This window comes from Alexandromys fortis, unplaced genomic scaffold, assembly GCF_014885135.2.
Source record: "Alexandromys fortis isolate MF-2015 unplaced genomic scaffold, M_Fortis_MF-2015_v1.1 scaffold_39, whole genome shotgun sequence".
Lineage (NCBI taxonomy): Eukaryota > Metazoa > Chordata > Mammalia > Rodentia > Cricetidae > Alexandromys > Alexandromys fortis.
In genome coordinates this window covers 7,889,443-7,912,302 of record NW_026067918.1, presented here as the reverse complement: position 1 = coordinate 7,912,302, position 22,860 = coordinate 7,889,443, and the positions used below count along the sequence as shown (strand labels likewise).

Genomic DNA, 22,860 nt, shown 5'->3' with positions numbered 1-22,860 from the left:
TCTCTCTCTCTCTCTCTCTCTCTCTCTCTCTCTCTCTCTCTCTCTCACACACACACACACACACACACACACACAGTTGATAATAATATGTTCTTTAAAAATATAGTAAGTTGTCACTATTTTTGTGAATGACTGTATGGAGGGGTCACACGTGTCACGGCACCAGTGTGAAGGTGGGAAGACAATTTTGTGGCGTCCCTGAAGGTAGTTGACACATGCTGGTTCAGACTATTCCAAAGCTGACGGAGCAGCTTCTTGTCTGCGATACTGATGGAAGCACCTAGATTCTTTGATGGCTGGAGTCAGTGTCCGCCCATTTGATTTGCTGGGGAAGTAGGAGGAGGAAGCTGGGGAGGTGGAGAGTCGTGGAATTAAAGCCCTTTTTCCCCTCACAGCTGAGACGGAGGTCCCGTGTTTTTCCTGAGTGACCCCCAAATTTGTCGTGTTGTCTTATGTTCTAGCTTCTTTCATACGAAGCAAAATGCTAGCTAGTTATGAAGCAATCTGACCCAAATTCTTCACTCTCATGCTCTCCCTCCTGTTAGTGTGCAGGCCCCTCTTCCTCTGTGCTTGTCGCAGTGACCAAGGCCTGAGCAGAGCACCTTGATGGAGGGAGGATTTGATTAGCTCATGGTTTCGAATCTGGTGAAGGAGAGCAGATGGCATCATAGTGGCCAGGAAGCAGAGGAGACATACAGGAAGGGGCTGCAGTGAGTTGCAGCTCTAAGGACACTTCCCCACCCTTGCAGCGACCTACTTCCTCCAGCTGGTCCCCACATCTCCTTTTTAGCACCTCCCAATGATGCCAATATTTTATTACAACTCTGTCGAGGATGACTCTGTTACTGAGATCAGAGCCCTCAGAATCCAGCCACTTCCCCGAAGCCTGTGAGCTGGCAACCACATCCTCCATTCATAAGCCTATGAGGACATTTCATATTTAATCCCTAATGAATTCTTAATTTGGTAGCATTGTATTTATTATTTAATATATATGTATGAGTACCTGCATGGATATATGTGCACCATGTGCATGTCTGGTGCCCAAGGAGGACAGAAGAGAGCATCAAATCCTTCAAAAATGGGAGCCACCATGTGGATGCTGGGAATTGAACCTGGGTCCTCTGGACGAGCAGCCAGTGTTCTTAACCAGTGAGCCGTCTCTCCAACCCTGGCATGTATGTTTTTTTTTAATTACAGATTTTATGTAGATTCTTTCCTAATCATTCAGTTTTACTTTTGTGGAAATAACAGTCCTGTTCCATTCACATTCTTATTCCAGTGGTTAATGTCTTTTCAAACATTAATTAAGTGTGTGTGTGTGCATGTGTGCATGCATGTGTGTTTGTGGTGTGTGTGTAAGTTGGGGACAACCTGTGAGAGTCCGTTCTCTCCTTTTACCATGGGTGCTCTGGGAATCATTTGAACTCAAGTCCTCAAGCTTGGTGGCAAATGTCTACCCACTGGGCCTCTTTGCCTCCACGTCTTTTCTGTTTATACTTTACATTTATTGGTATATGGAGGAATTCATTCAATGATATCATTATTGTTGACTGTATGACTAGTGTAGATGAAAGTGGGCCCCTGAGCAGCAGACTTTGGTTAACCAAGTGCTTCTGGGTGCCAGCAAAAGCAAGGGACATCTCAGCGAAGACCCCCGCCCCCAACTGTGAGCATGTAGCATGCCGTATGGATCCAGTCTTTCACCAAGAAACTGAAGGGCATTAGTTAAGTTAATAAGTTGGGTAAGAGGGGATTGGTTAAGAAAGTTGTTATTAGCCAGGTAGTTGTGGCACACGCCTTTAATCGCAGCACTCATAAGGCCTCTCCTCACAGGAGGATCTCTGTGAGTTTGAGGCCAGCCTGGTCTACAGAGCAAGTTCTAGGAGAGCCAGGACTGTTACACAGAGAGACCCTGTCTTGAAAAACAAAACGAAATAGTAGCAAACATAGAAAGTTGTTATAAAACTGTTATTGCTATGTTTTCATAAAAGAACGGACATTTTAGCACCCTGAGTCTCAAAATAAAGTTATTTCCTAAGGGGGTGTGTAGATGCTGCGGAGTCAGCTTGGTGCTTGCTTTGTAAGTCTGAGGACCCGAGTTTGGTCCCCAGAACCCACTTGCCATCTTTCTGCTGGGGATGCAGTGACAGACAGACAGACCTCTGAGGCTCACCGCCTAGCCAGCCTTAGCCTACTTGGCAAGTTCCAGTCTAAGGAGAGACCTTGTCTCAAAAGAAAAAGCTAGATGGACTGGGGGGATGGTCCAGTAGTTAAAGAGTTTGTCCATGCGTGTGTAATCTTGAGGACTGGAGTTTGGATGCCCAGAAACTCACGTTGATACTAGGTGGAGGTGGCTGCTGGCTTCTAATTTCCATCCAGAAGGTAGAGGCAGGGGCTCCCCAGAGCAAGCTAGCTAGCAGACAAACCATATTGGTGACCTCTGGGTTTGACTGAGAGGCCCTACCTTACTGAACAAGATGATTGAGAATGATTCCTGGTATCAGATCCGGGTTCCCACCTGCGCCCTCACCCACATCCATACACATGCACCCACCCACGCATGCAAAAACATGCACACAGCACACACGCATTAAAGATGGGAAACAAAGTCAATGGAGCCTGAGGAATGGCTTCCAACGTTATCCTCTGACCTGCACACAGGTTCCTAAGAAACAACAGCAGTACTTTTATGCCGACATCTGTTTTTGCCCTGTTTGCATAATTTCCCACACATTCGCTGCTACTCTGTGAAGGGCTGGGCCTTCCGCAATGGATGGGTGATTGGCAGCCATTGATCTGGTCCTCACCATTCCCTGGATGTGGCTCCTCTTCTCTGCGTCCCAGCTTGTGTGTGGGCTAGCTTCCCCTTTAGAGCCTCCGACAGAGAGCATCCTTTTGTGTCTGAGTTCTGACTAAGGATATCACTCATGTGGACCCCATGATCCATTGGTTGTGAAAAGGGTCCTTCAATCAGTCAACTCCTCTTGACTCAGCACATACCCCTTAGCCAACACACAAGGCTCCTTGTGACCTCAACCTCACATGTCCCTCTCTGACCCTGAGGGTTTGCAGTTCTTGCTTCGTGGAAGGGTGGCTTGCTTCTTTGTCTTGCTATGGTATGTCTATGCAGTGCCTTAGAGCTAAGGTTGGGGAGAGGAGGCTCCTGGAGGTCAGACATGCAGAACAGACAAGGGGAACCCCATGGGGCAGAAACTGCAGAGCAGAGCAAACTCTTCTTCAGTAGGACAGGTCCCCCAAACCTGTGTAATCCCATCATTATCAGTGGCTAGCTTTGTGTATGTCGGTTCTTGGTGGGGGGCGGGGATGCATGTATGTGGAGGTCAGAGTTCCCCCTCAGATGCTCTTCCTCAGGCACGTTCCACATTAGTTTTTTCAGAAAAGTCTTTCTCTGGTCTTGAACTTGACAATTCGGTGAGGCTGTTTGATGTGCTTGGATTATAAGCATATGCCACTAGGCCAGGGATTTAACTTTTTTTTTTTTTTTTTAAGATTTATTTATTATGTATACAACATTCTGCCTCGATGTATGCCCGCACGCCAGAGGAGGGCACCAGAGCTCAGTACAGATGGTTGTGAGCCACCATGTGGTTGCTGGGAATTGAACCCAGGACCCCTGGAAGAGCAGCCAGTGCTCTGAACCTCTGAGCCATCTCTACAACCCCGATTTAACTTTTTTTATAAGACACCTGTGTGCCTGCATCCTGCTGAGAATGGGACATGACCAGTACCAATGCTGTCACGTGATTCTTTAGTCACATGTTTATCTCCCATGCAGGGACGGGCTTGTAAAAGGAGACCTGAGGGTCCCCTCACTGGCCCTCCTTGCCTCATAGAACTTGGCAAAGTCACCAGAGGATTCTGCATTTGCTGACTATTGCGATGAACTGGCTGGTCTCAGTGGCCCTTCTCATTTTCATAGCATTTGCTGTCCATGAGTCCATGAGCCAATGGCTAGTGGTGCTTGAGCGTTAGTTCAGACACTGGTTATTGGCTAACCACTCGGCAAAGAGTCCCATCTCCTTTCATTACCGGTGTCCCAAAAAGAATGTTGCCTTCTTTTTAGGAAGCTGAGGGTCTGTCCCCCCACTTTGTGTGTGTGCGCGCGCGTGCGTGTGTGCATGCATGTACTTGAACTCATTTGTGTGGAGGGTCAATGTCTTCCTCAATGGCTCTCCATCTATTTTTTTTTTCGAGACAGGGTTTCTCTGTGTTACAGTCCTAGCTGTCCTGAAACTAGCTCTGCAGACCAGGCTGGCCTTGAACTCACAGAGATCTGCCTGCCTCTGCCTCCCAGAGTGCTGGGATTAAAGGCGTGCGCCACCACCGCCCGGCTCTCCATCTTACTTTTTAAGACAGAGTCTCTCAATGGTCCTGGATCTCACTGTTTCAGCAAGACTACCTGCATAACAAGCCCCGGGGATCCTCCTGTCTCTGCTTTCCCAGTGCTAGGATGGCAGGGGCATACCACCATGCTTGGCTTTTCACATAAGTGCTAGGGATCTGAACTCAGGTCCTCATTTTTTTGTGTGGCAAGCACTGTTTTTTGTTTTTGTTTTTGTTTGTGTGTGTGTGTGTGTGTGTGTGTGTGTGGCAAGCGCTATACCAGCTGAGCCATCTCTCCAACCCCCTATTCTGAGGAGTTTCTGTGACAGAGAAGCAGCAGGTCACAGCTCCGGTGTGAGCCAGTGCCCACTGCCTCTGGTCACTGGAAGGAGCTGCAAAGTTTATGTGGTGCGCTCATTCTGAGAGTCCACCCAGCCTCACTTACTAAGTCACAGAAGCAGAAGGAGGAAGCTGCCAGCGCGTGGGTGTTCTTTCATAGAGGTGTCGCACTGTCTGGATGGTGACAAGCGGACTAGTGTCGAGGCAGAGAGGTGTTTCATCATCAGATACAGGAAGATATAAGCGCCGATGAGAGAGGAGGAAGGTGACGATGACTCCACCAGGTTGCAGAGTTGGTGTCTGTGAAATCTGGGGTCTGGTTTGATTTACAGTAAAGGTGTGGCTAGAATCCCCCCATTTTTCCTGGGCAATGTATCCAAAACACCTTGTAGATGCATGTAATAGTGGATGGCACAGAACCATGCACACATGCACGCACACACGCGCACACACACATGTGCATGCACACATGTGGATTTCTTTTTGTATTAGATGTTGAGTACATTTTTATTAAACTTTTCCTTAGGCATATAAGTTTCAAATTTGCCAGGTGGTGGTGGGGCACACCTTTAATCCCAGCACTTGGGAGGTAGAGGCAGGTGGCTCTTTGGGAGTTTCAAGGTCATCCTGGTCTACAGAGAGAGAGAGAGAGAGTTCTAGGACAGCAAAGGCTACACAAAAAAACTAGGTCTCCAAAAACTAAAAAGTAAGTTTCAATAATTGGCTATTTAATATCTAACTTAAATGTCAAATAGGGAGGTAAATAGAAACATTTGAAAAAGATCCCCCAAAAAAGAAAAACAAAAAAACATGGAAAAAATATTCCCCCAGAATTCAAGAGACAGTGATTATAATGACAATCTAGTTGATTCACTAGATTCTGAGCAAACCCTCCTTCTTCCAATTTGACATGCTTCAGCCACCCAGAAAGTGTGAAATAATACTCATGCAAATTGAAGTCATCTCACTTTGACCTCCCCACTGTCCTAAGCAGCAAATACAAATCATAAGTCACATTATTGGTGCACCCTTTGTTGTAAAGAGCACCTCCCAGCCCCAACTGCCCCCATCTTATGAGAAACAAGGAAGAGTGTGAAGCCACCTTCCTAACCATGACCGTATCGCGGGGAACCTTGGCTTTGGCCTCAATAGCACAATGGTTTTCAGTGTGGTCAGCATGAAGTCTAATTCAGAAGAGCCCTTCAACGTGACACCCGTCCATTTCGCCTTCCCGTGGATGTCCCCAGCAAGCACAAACGCCTGTAATGTGGAGAGCCATATCTGGTAAAGTGTAGCTGCATCTCCAGCTTCTCCAGCTTCAACAGCAGGCAGAATCAGAAGCCATGAAGGAAGGACTAAAACCAAGTGTGTTCAGACTGAATCCATGATGTCGGGATCTTAGGGCTGAACTTTCCAAAACAATGGTATATGTAAAATTCTATCCAATGTGAAGCATGCCCTCTCTGGAGCTCTGGATGCTGGAGTTAGCTAAGAGGTTACCTGTGACACGGCCTGAACTAAAGCAGCAATTGCAGGAATCATGGTGTTGTTGGTTTTTTCTATCCATACATATATCCATGCAAATAATGCTACTTAATGTACAAATTAAACACAGTAAGAGGTAAAAAAAATAACAAAACAGGACAATTATAACAATATACTAAATAAATTCTCTGGATGAAGGTCCTCTCTCAAAATATCTCATTTCCTCATTTATAGTAGTAAATTTTTTTTTCAAGACAGGGTTTCTCTGTGTAACAGTCCTGACTGTCTTAGAATTCACTTTGTAGACCAAGCTGGCCTGGAACTCACTGAGATCCACCTGCCTCTGCCTCCTAAGTGCTGGGATTAAAGGCATGTGCCACCACCACCCAGCTAGTAAGATTTTTTTTTAGAGCCTCCCACACCCCATCCTCTTTAGAATATATTTAATTGTATTTGTCTGTGTCTGGAGTGGGTATGTGTATGCCGGTGCAAATGCACATGGAGACCCGAAAAGAGTGTTCTGTCCCTGGCAGCTGGACTCACAGGCAATAGTGACCTGCTGTGGGAACTCCTTCAGCCAATAGCCTTTAAGATACCAGCCCATTTGGGCATGGTCTTTTGTACTATATATGTAGATGTAAAGCTTGTGCACCTCCCCACCCTCTGCAATAGAGCTAGGCGGGAAAACTAAACTGAATGCTAGGAGAAAGAAGGCAGAGTTAGAGAGACACCATGTAGCTGCTGAAGGAGATAGAAGACTCAGAACCTTACTGGTAAACCACAAGCCTCATGGTAAAATACAAAATAATAGAAATGAGTAAATTTAAGATATAAGAGTTAGCTAGCAATATGCCTAAGTGATTGGCCATAGCAGTGTTTTAATTAATATAGTTTCTGTGTGGTTATTTCGGGTCTGGGCGGCCCTGAACGAACAAGCAGCCTGCTATTTCTTTTTTTTTGGTTTTTCGAGACAGGGTTTCTCTGTAGCTTTGGAGCCTGTCCTGGAACTAGCTCTTGTAGACCAGGCTGGTCTCGAACTCACAGAGATCCGCCTGCCTCTGCCTCCTGAGTGCTGGGATTAAAGGTGTGCGCCACCACTGCCCGGCAAGCAGCCTTCTATTATAGTGACCCAACTGCCATGGGCGCTGAGAATCAAACTTGGGTTCTCTGGAACACCCTGATGTGCTCTTGACAGCTGTTTCTCCAACTCCATACATTTATTTTCTGGGGACACAGTCTCACTACTTAGTCCTGGTTAACCTGGAATTTTCTTTACAGAGACCAGCAGCAATGATTCTCCTGCCTCTACCTCCTGAGAGCTAGGATTAAAGGTGGTGTGCTATCATGCCTGGCTCTGAAATACTTTGTTTGAGTCAACAGTGACGCGGGCAACCCTTTTCTTTGCTTCCGTTTTCCAAATGGCATACATTACATCAATGATAACGGCTCCTTCTAGTCTAACAGGCCCCGCTATTCTCTAATAGCCCTAACGAAGCATATGGCTAGTCCGTTGCCATGCCTGAATCAGAGAGGGAGACCACTGACTTCTTCCTCAGTCCTGTCACAGGGACTTACCCCATTTAACCTGTGTGAAGCCAGGCCACCCACCCCCGTTAGGCATCTGCCTTCAACACCACACTTTCTGTTGCCGTGGCCCTATTCTACAGCTAGCCTGTCCCTTGCCAGGAAGCACTCCTATGGACGCAGTTCTGCCTAGGGGAGGAGAACTGGCCACTCCTGTGCTGTCTGACCCCAGGCAGAAGATGACCACTCCCATTGACTCGAGGCATATCTTAAGTGGTGTGAGGCCAACAGAGGGGAAAAGCACCCTCAGGAGCAGTCCGGACTCACTGCAGAGGCAGATGCCTGCAGGAACAGCAATAGCATTTGCAGGGTGAAGTAGGAAGTAGCATTTATAGTAGGTTCTTTGGGTAAAAATTATTGAGGCTTTCAAGATGGCCACTGCCGAGCATTAAAATGAGCCCAGGCCCTGTAAAATAGAGGCAGGTCCCTGTGTGTTTGCCCGAATGACACACCCATGAAGCCAGTCTTGTTTAGCGGGCCCTCGGCCTTACTTCCCATGCTTCATGTGGTGGCAAACTGCTCAGGCCCTAAGCCCTCTTGGGTCCCTTCATTGCTGCCTGGACTACACTTCCTGAGTGCTAATCCTCTGCCTCAAACCGACCTCTTCCTTGGCAGCTGGACCATCTGTTCCATCAGGGAAACGTCTGTTCCAAGCCAGAGGGTAAGGTCCACCTTCTCAGCCCCGTTGTTAAGCCGTTCCATTTATAGGGTCAGACTAGCGCATTCCTAAGACCGATTGGTCACTAATGACCCAGGCCCTGTTATTCGGTGGTAAATGTTCCCACATGTGGGAACCCACAGTCCAGGCTGGGCTGAATGGCAAAGAGTTCGTTTCTTTTCCACTTTCTGCTCATTACAGATTTAAAAACATTGAGACTCAGCCTCACCCAGGATTACCACAGAGGCATCTGTGGCTTCGAAACGGCTCACCCTTGGCTGCTATCCCCTTTCAAAAATCCCCCCTTTCCTATTCTCGTTTCTTCTCCCTCTCTTTGAGGCAAGGTCTCACTACGTAGTGCTGGCTGGCCTGGAGCTCGCTATGTAGATCAGTCTGGCATGGAACTCAGAGATTTGCCTGCTCTGTCTCCCAAGTGCTGGCATTAAAGGCCTAGGCCACCACACCAGCCGCCCCTCTCCCATTCTTGATCTTTAGGGCTTCCGTGAAACGCGAGGGCAGCGTATAACTTGTGTTTAATGTATGCTATCTACTAGTCCCAGCGATTGGTTCAGTGATGGGCATGTGACTGTTTCAACCTCTACAATGACTGCTTCAGGGGTGAGCATGTGGCCATTTCAGTCTCCAGTGAGCCTCAGGTCTCGGTTGGATCTCGTTGCTGTGAAGTTAAGAAGATATAGGGGTTTTGATAATCTTACGACTTTATGAGGAACTACACATCTGTGAATTAAGACAAGTCATAGCATAGCATCAAGAGACGGGGAGGAGCAGGCAGTGGTGGTGCAGGGCTTGAGTTCAAGGCCAGCCTGGTGTCTACAGAGTAAATGCCAGGACAGCCAGGGCTACACAAAGAAACCTTGTTTTAAAAAACAAACAAACAAAAAAACAAAGAAAAAGGAAGGAAGGAAGAGGGAAGGGGAGATTGGGGGAGTTAGAGGAGGAGGGGGAGAGGAGAGAGGAAGAGAAGAGGAGAGAGAGAGAGAGAGAGAGAGAGAGAGAGAGAGAGAGAGAGAGAAAGCACCAAGCTAGCCTCATGCCAAGCTAGCAGCATGAGGCTGATGGATTCTTTTCTTGCTTAAACCAGTCTGAGCTGGTCCTTCATTGGCAAGCGGAAGGGGTCCTGACCTCAAGAGTTCCTCCTGGAGAGCCTGTATTACACCCATACTGCACCCACTCAGCAGTCTGACTAATGTGGACTGGCTCTGCAAATGGTTGTAGGGCTATTTGAGTGGTATGACCAAGGACGGACAGTCGACTAAGGGCCAAGGCGGCACAAAAGTCTTAATGCCACCTTACACGTAGTTGTCTTTGTGCCAGTGAGCTTCAGGGGAGGGTGTGGTGATGGAGGATGGTGCTCCGGTCAGCAGGGGACCTGATGGGGTGTCCGAGCCAGGACATGGGCAGAGCACCTGATAGGGAAGACAGGACAGGCATAGGGCAGGCAGTGCTGGAGACCCGTGGTGGATAAGGGGTGATGCTCGAGATTCCACCTCGTGGCTTCTTGTGAGTCTGTGGTCCTGGACCATGCTGTTTGAAAGAGAACCCATTCAGGGCCTGAAGGAGGGATCCTGGGGTTCACATGGTCTTGGCTTCCATTGTTTCCAAGCTTCTCTACATGGGCTGAGCTGTCATGAAGAACCAGGGCCCTGGCATCTTTCAGTTTGGCGGGAACTTTCAGCTCAGATGTCTGGGGATTCAGGGCGAGGTGCCTACTTCATTTTAGCATGCTGGACTCTGGCTCAGCAAGCCCAGACCACAGAACTTCGCTCCAGGAATATCTCGGATGTTTGATGAGAACTTTTTTCCTTTTTGAGATATGAACTGGAAGGGATCCTTGATCTGGGGGACTCAGGGTCATTCTGATCTTCAGGGGTGAGAGCTTATCCTGGATCCGTGGGGTTTCCATTTATGTATTTATATGTGTGTATGCACATATACACGTCACATCGCACCAGTGGACGTCCGAGGACAACTTTCAGGAATAAGTTCTCTTTTTCTGCCATGCGTGTCCTGGAACTGAACTCAGGCCATCATACTTGGTGGCAAGCACCTTCACCCAGTGAACCATCTTGCCAGCCCAGACCTATGGTTTTATAGTCTCTGGAATTAGTCATCTAGTCAGGCCCTAGAGCTAGGCAGCTTCAGAGAGCAGCGCACATTTGGCCTTCCCCAAGAATTAAGGTATGAGACTCCTGCCCTTGGCCCTTAAGGACCTTCACAGGAACCAGGATCTCTGTATCACATGGGCTGAAGCCGTGGGACCTGTGCCACCTCTCTGAGCTATTCTCTGACTTGAAAACTTGCTGGACTCAGCTTCCTGGGGGTGGAAGGTGGCTCTTGATCCTGCAAATTTATTTGTTGAATCGATTTTCAAAATCCCCAACCAGAGTTGACAATACTGGGGGGCATCTGGAGTGACGGTTATGGTGTGTCTAAGGAAAGGGCCCCACCAGCTCTTCTTTTTCTCTGTCCTGGTTCCCAATCCCTGGATCCCCAAGACCTTGACACTGGCACTGGCCGAAAGGGAGGCAGAGCAGTGAGGTGACAGGGTCTGGGTATGACAGATGGAGATTTCTGGAAGGAAGCGTTCCTTCCTCCCACTTCCCATGCTCCAGCGACCAGGGCATATCCAGGGCACTCTCCAGCTCTGAGGCAAGTGGTTCCTGAGAGGATGATGGGGGATGTAGATGTGGGAAAGCCTGGACTGCCTGTCTGATTAAAGTCCCTCTCAGACACGGCTGATGGAAGCAGAGATCAGGTAGGGAGGATCAGAAGGGGTCACAGGGACTATAGATTGAAGCCAGCCTCGTATAGGGCAGACAGTGGCTATATCTTATCAGACTGGCAGCTTTATATTCTGAATCCTGCAAGCCCCCTTTCACTTATCAAGTGATCTCTTGATTACAATATGGCTTGGCATTACAGGAATCTATGGTTTGGCATTACTGGGCCATATAGGAATCATGGTCTCAATAACACAAGCCTGCCCAGAGAGACAGACAAAGCTAACTCTATGGGAGCCATGGAGATGGCTCAGTGAGCAGAGAGCTTGCCTAGCAAGTTTCAAAACCTGACCCTACCTATGTGCCCATGTGAATCTGGACACAGTAGCTCACATCTGTAATCTCAGTACTCCTACAGTGGGAATGGAGGTAGAGACAGGAGAATTCCTATGAGCTCTCCTGGTGTAGGCAGTGGGAACGGCAAAGAGATCCTGGCTCAAATGAGGCGGAATGTGAGGGCAGGCATGAGCGGATGTCCTCTGCCCTCCACCCGTGTGCCGTGGCATACCACACTCACACGTGGGAGCATGAATACACATTACACACGTAAACACACAAACAGCCAACAACGGACCCGATGGGCCTGAAAAATACACATTGCATACCCCATACCCCAAAGCAAATAGGTGATCTTCTTGACAAAGCCCCTGTGCCCCCCTCCAGTGCTACCCCTCTGCACCCACACTCTTGCTTGTATTTAGGCTTAGACGTCTTAACATCTGTAAAATGAGATCAAGCAGGGTGATTTAGATTCCATGAGTTCACAGATATAAACGCTCAGAGCAATACCCACTCTGTGGAAGGGCCTGCCATGTAAGTGTCTGCCGCCGTAATTATCTACAAACCAGCTGTGGCCTTCAGCATGGAACTCTATTTTTCCCCATCTGGTCCCCATTTTCCCAGCTATAATACGGAATTAATGATGACAGCAACCCAAAAGGTTTGTGGTAAGAAAGTGTCACTGCATAGATTAAAAAGATGCAAACTGTAAATTCCTTCACAGATGAGCCATGTGTTTTAAAAATCATTTTAATAATAATTATGAGTTCTGCTAGGTCCCTCTCGACTATCGTACAGAAATGATTTGAACACTTCTGAGTTCAAAATTGAACAAACCAGTAAAGGGGACCCCACAAGGAGGAGTGAGGATACACGGACGGAGGTCTACCACTGTGCCCCCTTTGCTTCTCTGATACTGAGGTACAGCCCAGCTTCATTCCCTTGCAGAGGTTTTGTGACTTCCAGGTGTGAGCGTGGCCTTGAGAGCAGCGAGGCCCACTAGTCCCTGCCACCCCTGGGGCACTTCTCTGACCCAACAAATCTGCTTGTTTAAAAAACTCCCTGAATTGCCAGGGCGTGGCAAGGTGCAAAATTTAAACAAGGGGGCAAGGAAAAAGAGGAAGAGAAAGGTCTGCTTTTAAACGGCCCACAGGCACACACCTGTTGCCCTGGTTCTTGAGAAGCTGAGGCAGGAGGCTAGTGAAGCCCGCCTAGGACTACCTAGGGAAACCCTGTCTTTGAAACAACAAATATCCCCAGTCCCAAAATGGAACCAGGAAACTTTGAGAACACGCTCGTTATCACGGTCTATAGTTTATGAGAGAGGTGTGTATACAAGTATGTATGTTTGCATATTTGCACACGCATGTGTGTGTGTGTGTTTATGTGCGCACATGGTGACCTGGTTTCAGGCACCTTAAAAGCACACCAGTTCTATTTGGTGAAGCCCAAATTGCTAAATCACACCCTTAAGATCCTACGCAAATCCATCTACTGATAACTGGACATTCACGTAAGAGAGGAGGGCGTGGGGCTGGCTTCAGGGAAGAAGTAGGAGCTATTGTCGGGGAGAGCTCAGCAGCTGGCTGATTTGAATTTACCACGGAAGGCCTCACTGCCTCCAGGAGCGGCTGAGGGCTGGGCAGGTGCTGATGGGTGAGGTCACTTAGGGGCCAAGATTCTAGGTCTGCTGTTTGCTGCTGGCTTGAGGCTCTCTCACTCAGGATAGCCGATCTCCTCTGGTTGGTGGGAGAGAGGACAGCCCTGCGCTGGCCTCTGCTAGGGACCAGAGTCCTCAGGCACTCCACAACTTAACAACAGTGCTATGATCTCTACAGTCACCTGCATCCCTGGAGATTTGTGTCTCTTGCTAGAGGCGGGTGAGGAAAGAGGCAAACAGCACGTTGGGATAAATTTAGCGCCTCTGCAAGGATCTAGCTCAACACTTGCCAGGCCTGGCCCTCACCTCTGCTTGTTTCCATCCAGCTAAAATGGAATTCAGCATGGCCGGAATTTTCCAAAGGCCTCCGACCTTCTCCCCCAGTAGCTTCCATTTAATACGGAATCATCCGCAGGGTCTTTTATGCAAAAAGTCTGAGATCCACTAGGTTCTCAAGAGTGCAGACACACATGCACACACATGCACATATGCTCTGTGCACACAGATACATGCCTACAGACATGCACAAACACACAAGTATGTATCCATATCCACAGCCTTGAAAATGAAGGAAGCCACAGCCTTTTCCACAGGCCAGCTCACAAGAGCAAACACGTCCCAAACTGGTGAGTTTCAGCCATTTCTCAAAATACCTTGGGGACTTCAAATGAAAGGGGCTGGATTCTCAAAGGATGAAAGTCAGGGGCATTGGGAAAGCCCCTAATGCTGGACCAGGTCACCATCATTTCCTGTTGAAATTATCCCAAGTAGCAAGCCAGCGCCTCTCCCCAGGCCAGCTGCCTGCTCTGGGAAATGGGCAGGGCCAGTTCCTCAGCTCAGGGAGCCCCAGATGGCTCCAAATTGCCAGTGACGTAACCTGCACTTCCTTATTTACCTAGAGCCATCAGAGTGCACGCACGAGAGAGGAAATAGAGCAAATAAAGATTGGAGAGCCAGCAGCCGGCTTTCCTTGGTTTCCTCGCTTATTCTTGAGTCTAGGTCGAAAATCTGGCAAGAAGCGGAGCTGTTCCCTCCAGGCAAAAATAATATCTATTCATTCACCCACAGAGTGTGCATTTTCCTGTGGATTTGGGTGCTTTGACCACAACATCGTGTCCCATTTACATTGTTTAATTGACAAAGATGCCTTTGAGGGATAAAGGGTTTGTAGAGGAAAGCAGAATACTGGGTACCATCTTCCTCTGGTTTGTTTGTCTCTGCCTAGTCATCTGGGGTGGGGGTGGTTACAGGAAAGAGCAATCCTGCTTTAAGCAACTTTCCCTAGGTTTTATGAGTGACGGCTCAGGGCAGGGGGAAGACTGGCTGGGAGTCTCTCTGTCTTAGATGCTGATTTCTGTTTGTTCGAGACAGAGACTCACTATACAGCCCAGGCTGGTGCTGGCTTAGTGAGTCCCCTGCCTCAGTCTTCTGAGTGCTAGGTTTACAGACGCGCACCATGGCAGCCAGCTTTAGACGTCAACTTTAATCAGAGGCTGTCAAATGAAAGGGGACATTTCAAAGTGATGTCAGAAGCGACCATTTCTAACTGGGTGGTCCCGCTGCAGCTCCTGAGTCTTTTAAGGCAGTTGAGACCATGTATACAACCTTAAAGCAAATTGTGTGTGTGCGCGCGCATTGCATGTGTGGTATGAGTGGTGTGTGTGTGTGTGTGTGTGTGTGTGTGTGTGTGTGCTGGGGTCTGATATTGAGTGTCTTCCTCTATCATGTTTTATTGTTGTTGAACCAGGAACACGCTGATTTGGCTAGACTCCACCGCCAGTAAGTCCCAAGGATCCTCCTTGTGGCTGCCTCCTTGGTGCTGAGATTACCGGCACACACGACTGTCTCTGGGTTGTATGTAGATGCTGGGGTTCAAACTCAGGTCCTCACACTTTACGGCAAGCGCTCTAAGCGCTGAGCTGTCTCCCAGCCCCGTACCCGTGACTTATAGGTCCCAAGCCGTTGACGGAGGAAACTATTTTCTCTATGTCCTCCTCAGTGCCCCAAAGTGTAGACCCTCACACTTTGGAGTGCCCGATATATGTTTGATGAATGAGTAGATGCGATGCGGGGATTACTATGGGATGTAATTCTCACAGAGCGAGAGCAGTGACAGGTGGAAGTGTGAGAAAGGACAGGGTGTGGCTGAGAGTCCCTGGGCCCCTTCACCATTCGCCTGAGGAGGCACTGCGGCAAACTTGGACGTGGCACCCTTTGCCCTCATTTCTCTGCTAATTCCATTCAACAAAGACCAAGCCTGGAACAGACGAATGAGCAACCATGTCTTCTTGCTCTCCTTGTTTTTCTGACTTGCTGGGAGGAGGCTGGCTTTGGCTTAGTAATTCACTGCTTCACTCTCTTGGGACAAACCAAGCATGAGTAAGCACTAAGTCAAGCTGAAGTCCCTGTGCCCTGCCTTGCTGACATCTGGGCCCAAAGTTCCACCCTTTCTGTGCTTAGAGCTCAAGGTCAGGGCAGGAACTACCGGCTTCCACCCAAGAGTTGCTTCTGGGGCCCTCCCTGCCATCGCTGCCCTGGATGGCTCTCGACATCGACCTGGTTGCCATACAGGACCAAAAGTTCTCTGAGAAAAGTCCAGCACCATTGTCCATATGTTTTAAATTATTGAGCTGCATCAAATATTCAGATCTGTGAGAGCAATAGCAGCTCTATTTAAAAAACCCCAGCATTTGGTGGGTGAACTGAGTGCCTCCCAGTGGTTCCCGGCACCAGGCTCACACTTGTGTCTCCTAAGAGTGTCTGGTGCTCCTCTGGGCCAGGCCGCCACTCATGAGACTGAAGATCAAGTGGAAAGCCCAGTCCTAGAAGTGAATCTTCGTGGGGTTCAGCATGTCTCATGCCGCATCTCTCTGAGGAAAGAGACTTCCCATTAGGAAACCTGGACTCGGGGTTGGCAGAGAAGTCATATTTTCTGCACGGATGGTTTATATGAGATGCTCCCATGGGATTGTGCCATGGAGTGTGTGTGTGTGTGTGTGTGTGTGTGTGTGTGTATGCGCGCGTGCGTATGTGTGTGTGTGCTTCTGAGTTTTGGAGTGTGAAACTGCTACTTCTCACAAAGCATCATTTTAGGTGGGAACCAAATGTGGTACCCACTGAAATTACTTTGAAGCTTAAGATGTGTGTGTTAACAGCAACTGCCATTTATTGGATGCTTCTGATATTCCCGAGCTTACACCTGTGCCTAGCATTCTGGTGTCCAATACCTGCACTCAAAAAGCAGTAAGCCAGATAGTATTTCATAGCTTAGAGAAAAAGAAAGCTGGGTGGGTGGGTGGGGGTAAGGATAGAGAATAGTGATATACATGTATTAAAATGTCACAACAAACCCCACATGTTTGTATTCTAATTAAAACTAAATAAAAGTAAGAAAGGAAAGATAAGTCAGGCTTACAGATGTTGCTGAAAGTTACATTAGGGATAGAAGGAGCTCAGGCCAGGGTCTCTTCCCATCTAGTCACAGTGTCTCTTGTCTGGCGGGTTTCTAAACCGCCCTCTGTCACTACCAAACATCAGAGGACACTTCTCTGTGGTTGATCTCTGGGAGGTAAAGAAAGAGAACTATGTTGCAGGAGGGCGGGTCAAGGGACGGAGGGATTTCTGGGGAACCGGCGAGGTTCTGTTTCTTCATCTGGGAGCTGGAGCACAGGGGTGCTGCCTCCTTGGCAATCCATCAAGGAGCACACCTGAGATTCAGGATCTTTACTATTTTCCTGTAAAAGGTTCATTTTAAAGACTCCTGGGGGCTGGAGAGATGGGCTCAGTGGTTAAGAGTGCTGTCTGCTCTTCCAGAGGTCCTGAGTTCAATTCCCAGCAACCACATGGTGGCTCCAAACCATCTGTACTGAGATCTGGTGCCCTCCTCTGGCGTGCGGGCATACATGGAATCAGAAAGTTGTATACATAATAAATAAATATATCTTTAAAGATTCCTGACTAAGGGCCCATGGTGAAGAGCACTGTTTGTTCTTCCAGAGAACCCAGGTTTGATTCAAAACCAAACCAAACCATCTCAGCAAATTAACAAACAAAAACTTCTAAGTGGGCATGGTGTCACGTGCCTAGAATCCCAGCATGTGGATCATGAGATCAAGGTCAGCCTCTGCTAGTAGTGAGGTTAGGGTTAACCTGGGATACATGAGATCTGCATTGAAAAACTAAACAGAATCTGGCACGGTGAGTTTGAGGCCAGCCTGGTTTATATAGTGAGTGAGCCTGTCCTGGAACTCACTCTGTAGACCAGGCTGGCCTTGAACTCAAAGAGATTTGTCTGCCTCTGCCTCCCAAGTGTTGGGATTAAAGGCATGCACCATCACTGCCTGTTTTTTGTTTGTTTTTTTTTAGATACTCCAATGTCAATACCCTGACCTTTTGCAACTCTAAGAGGAGATTGTCAGCACCATTGGAGAGGTTTCCTCTCACACACACACATACACAGACATGCACACACAAACGTGCACGCGCACACACACACAGGTCACTGTATTGAGTTCCATGGAGTGTTCAAAGTGAGCTCCTGTCAATATTGAGAAGACCAGGTATTCACCGTAGTAAGGGGACACTTGTTTTCAGGCAGAGCGAGACCTGTTAGAATAAGATCGTTCTTCCTCTGGTGATCAATAAGCCCCAAAGGAAGCGAAGGCTTTTGTGTGTAGATGAGAGAAGCAGGAAAGACCGCATCTGATCAATAATTTGAAAACTCTGAATATTTATATCTTATATCATGCTTTAAAATTAGAGAGACTCTTGGGCTGGAGAGATGGTTCATTGGTTAAGAGCACTGGCTGCTCTTCCAGAGGACCCTGGTCCTGCTTCCAGTGCCCACGTGATGGTTTGCTAATGCTTGTAACTCCAGGTCTGTGGTATCTGACGCCCTCTTCTGGTCACTGCCAGCACTGCATGCACATGGCACATGGACTTGCGTAGGCGAAACACCCGTACACATAAAATAAAAACGAATCAGTCTTTTATAAATTTTAGAGAGACCTGTATAATTATTATGTTTTGCCACTAAGCTGGGTTTGTCACTGGCCTGTTGGTAAGGTTCCTTGTTTCCATATGCTTTACAGAGGACTACATTCACAGTCTCCGAGAACACAGTCCTGGAAGGTTCTAGAACTCCCAGACTTCTCCTTCTCTGGAGGTCTGGAGGAAAAGAGCACCCAGGTTTCTCAAACCTGTGCACCTGCACCACTCACTAGTGGATTTTCTGTTATTCAGATCAGAAATAGCCAGCAGGGCACAAAACATGCTTCGGAAACTTAGATGCCCTTGTTTGCTCCCCTGGGGTCTTGTTAAAATGCAGAATCATCCAGCAGGTCTGAGATACTACTCTCTAATGGGCTCCCAGGTCACACTCGCGTTGCCGGCCCCTGGGACCACACTCTGCTGAGAGGTTCTGCGGGGGTGCAGTGAACACAAGACTCGACTTGGACTCACAATCCTTGGCTTTTAGTTACTTGGCTTCTCTGAACCTTTTTAAAACAGAGAAGGACAAATAGGGTTATTTGAAGACTTGCATCTATAGACCTCTTGGGGAGGGGGGCATCACTTTGAGTACAGCAATTTGTCTGCAATTTGAACACCAATCTCTCTGTCTCTCTTTACACACACACACACACACACACACACACACACACATACACACACACGGACTTAATACATAGCCAAGACTGAGCTGGAACTTCCTACATAGCCCAAGTTGGCCTTGAACTCACAATTCCGAACTTGCACCATCTGCCTCCTGCGAGTACTAGAATCACAGGTGTGCACCTCTATGCCCAGCTACAGATCACAGCTACGGATATTTTAACCAGGTGAACTACTGCTCCCAGATTATGATGAGCTGGAGATTGACAGAGAAGCTGGGAGAAGAAGTGCAGTCTCCCACAAGGCTTAGGGAAAGCTCAGATGCCTGTGCACAGACCAAATGGCTGAAGAAAGAGATGGGTGTGTGGGGAGGAGAGGGTTAACTGAACGAGTGAATGCGGCACCCCATAACTGGGGCCTCCGGAGGCGTCCCCTCCCCCAGTGTGCACGTATCTATCTCTCTTTTGAACATCAAACAGGATCACACAGAAAGGCTTTGCCCAGGATCACAGATACTCTCTAGTTTCTTGTTTAAGTCCCAAAGCAAAAGTCAGGGGATCAGAGAGAACTTCCGGCGTTGAGGTGGGCGCCCCGGGGGAGAGTTTTACCTTGTGTAGGACATGCTCGCTGAAGTGAGGGCCAGCTCCGCCCTGGTAGGAGTCGGGTCTCTGCAGATCCATGTCCAGCTAGCTCAGAGCTAACAGTTCCCAGCTCTCCCAGGGCTCTGCGTCAGCGCTCCCAGCTGCTCGGCCCGGAGCTCTGCCGGGCGCGGCAGGCTCTGGTCCAAGCACTCCGGGGGCCCGGCCGCATCCGTGATCAGCACTGGACAGCTCCTAAGGCGACCTAGAGGGTACCGACTAAAAATCGGTTTCCTAGATCCCAAAGGTTCAGAGTTCAGCAGGAGAATCGCCGTGGTGCATCGGGGACCAGAGTTCTGAGATACTCGCAGCCCGGGATCACCTGTCTTGTGACTCCAAGATGCTGAGAGCGACGCAAGATTTTGAGGCTAGCTGAGGTATATGTGCGCATCGCATTCGCTGCGTCCTCCCGGCGGTGCGGTCCAGAGCTCAGGGTTCCCCATCCTCAGTGACCCAGCATCTCCCTTAATGGCTCAGCTCAGCTCTCCTCTCCATCGGTGCTGGCGCTGCTTTTCTTTTGGTCCCTAGACAGTTCCCTTCAGGAGATAAATAACTGGTCCTAGTCAGAGGCTGGTAGGGGCTGATAGAAGAAAGTGTGGGCTGAGGTCTTTAGGTAAGCATACAGACCCTTTCAAGAAATACGACCCCAAAGTTAGGAACAGTTGGCTCAGAAGAGGCGGGATGGTAAGAGTACGGGACCCAGAATTCTGACTTCAACTTTGAAAGTTGTAACATTGGACTAAGTTATAACAACTTAATCTTTCCTAAGAGGGCAGGGGGCTTGCTGGAGCTATAGCTCAGGGGTAGTGTTTGCTTAATGTGTGCAAGGTCTAGAGTTCTGATCCCCAGTACTGCAAAATAAATATGTAGAGATTATTTTAATGCCCGCTTTATGGTGTTGTTATGAAATTTTTAAAGACTTATTTTGCTGAGCTTGGTGGAACATGCCTTTAATCCCAGTAGTCAGAAGGCAGGGGTAGAGGTGGGCAGAGTTTTGTGAGTTCAAAGCCAGCCTGGTCTACATAGTGAGTTCCAGGTCAGCCTGGGTTATATGAGATCATGTCTCAAAAACACAATCCGTCTAAAATATTTATTTTATTTTAATTTATATGCATGCTTTGGTGTATGCATATGCACACATGGGGGAGGTGCCCATGGAAGTCAGAAGAGGGTGTTTGATCCCCCAGACTTGTAGGTAGTTGGGAGTTGGTAGTTGGGAGTAGGTATGGGAGTTGAACTCCAGTCCTCTGCAAGAGCAGCAAGCATTCTTAACTGACGGGCTATCTCTCCAGCCCCGGTTCTGAAGAGTTAGCGAGTTAATTCACGTGCCTGGAACATTGCCTGGAATATACTCATAGCTCAGTAAATGCAGGTGAGATACTCTCTAGGTGGGCAGATAGAGAGTATATTACCTGCCTCTGAACACCGCAGGAGTTCCCTGCTAGCGCATTTGATCATGAGTGTTTTATTCCGTCTGAGGATAAACCCCTCCGGCGTTCATCTGAGGAAATCGGAATAGATCTTAGTTTGACGAGCACCGTCAAAGGTATTTTAAATATGGTGTCTCTCTCTCCTGCTCTCACTCTTTCTCAAGAGATGGTAGCTGAAGCTATTCTAGTCCCTGTGTGAAGGCTACTTCCCCCTCCCTCAGCCTTTCAAGACCTTTTTGTCCTTTGGTGCCTTTTGAAAATGACGCAACTTGATGTGGGGTTGCATTATCATTCTGGGAGCATGGAGAGTTGGCTTGGCGATTAAGCGTGCAAAGGCTCTTTTGGAGGACTATAGTTCGATTCCCAGCACGGGAGTAGGGAGGTCACAACCCCCTGTGACTCCAGCTCTGGAGGAAACTGATGCCCTCTTCTGACTGCCAGGGGCACTGCACTCATATCCATACAGACTTATGCATAACTAAACATAATAAAATAAACTCATTTTTATATTTAAAATAGTTATTGAAAACATTCTATTTGATGTTTAAGATCTGTGGTTTGGTTTCTGTGGCCGCTTCTGGAAAATTCTCGGTAAGCAGGACTCCCCAGATTTCTTCTGTTTTGTTTCCTCTTTATTCTCCGGGCGTTCGAGTCACATGTGTGCTATAGCTTTGGAAATTATCACACAGTTCTTGGTTTTCTATTACTTTTCTTTTCCTCTTTGTGTTTTCATTGTGGGGGTGGGGGAGCAACGCCTTACCCATTAGGCAATTGGGGCATCTGTGTTTTCATGTGGGGTTTTCAACTAATCTGTCTCCGGGCTGACTGTTCCCTTCTTCGGGCGTGTCCAGTCCACCGCTAAGTCCATTAAAGGTCACTGCTGTTATACTTTTAGAAAATACTTTAAAAATGTATGTGTAGCTAGGTGGTGGTCGTACATTCAGGAGGCAGAAGCAGAGGGATCTCTGTGAGTTCAAGGCCAGCCTGGTCTACAGAGCAAGTTCCAGAATAATCAAGGATATACAGAGAAATCCATCTATAAAAAACAAACAAACAAACCACAAAAACAACAACAACAAATAAAAGTAAATAATGTGTGTGCCTGCATAGGTTTATGTGAATTACATGCATACAGGAGCCCATGAAGGCCAGAAGGTATCAGATTCCCTGGAGCTGGATTTTCAGGTGGTTATGAGCCATCATGTGGGTGCTAGGAATGGAGCCAGGTCCTCTGCAAGAGCAGTCAGTGCTCTTAACCATTAAGCCATCTCTCCAGCCCCTCCGTCATACTTAACACTCTTTCAGCTTGGACCACCCACACATTGTTGCTTGCTGCTCACTTTACTAACAGCGACCCTGTGTTCGTTATCAAGCTATCTTAAAAGTAAATCTAGAAACACTAAAACCCTTCCAGCATTTTTTTCCCCTCTTGACATTGGGCTTCCCTAGTCACTCACTGAGAACGAGCCTGTGTCTCACAGCCTTTCCTGCTGTACCCATCGTTGTTATAGTAGAGTCTTGTTAGTTCAGTGACGGCGGGGGAGTCCTCTGGTGCAATCAGCCTGTGGGTGTGCATTGCTGGCTTGTGGCAGCCACACTCACGCCGGTCCATATCCAGTCTCTAGCGACAGCAGCAGGTAAGCTTCCCCACCAGGCGGTGGCTCCTGCTCCATGGGGACAGATCTTAGCTGTAGCTTTTGGAGTTCACTGTCTTCTGCAGATTCCAGGGCAACAGTTTGCCCTGCAAACCCAACTCCCTGATGGGCCAAGATTTTCAGTTTGCCCAACTTTTTCTTGGGAATGATGGTTCCTGGCTTTTTCTTGGGGGAGGGGGACACCAAATATTTACAATCTTCAGCCTCTGCTTTTGAGTTTTCTTGGAAACTTTCAAAATTAAAATGCTAATTTTCAAAGACAAGCTATTCTTTAGGTGGCTCTGTTTGTGTTGGTCTCTCCTTTTGAGGGTTGAGGCCATTCCAGCATTGTTACCGATTCATGGATTTATCTTGCTGGCCTTAGGTTTGTTCAT

At 48.1% G+C, this 22,860-nt stretch overlaps 1 protein-coding gene across 1 annotated transcript in view; it reads right to left on the bottom strand.

Moving 5' to 3' along the window:
* Rab37 (RAB37, member RAS oncogene family) overlaps positions 1 to 19,443 on the bottom strand; it is a 62,517-nt gene extending 43,074 nt beyond the window's left edge. The window contains exon 1 of the mRNA XM_050140177.1: positions 19,372 to 19,443. Coding sequence (XP_049996134.1) covers positions 19,372 to 19,443 — 72 coding nt within the window. The remainder of the gene's footprint in view (positions 1 to 19,371) is intronic.
* Between the last annotated feature and the right edge of the window lie 3,417 nt (positions 19,444 to 22,860).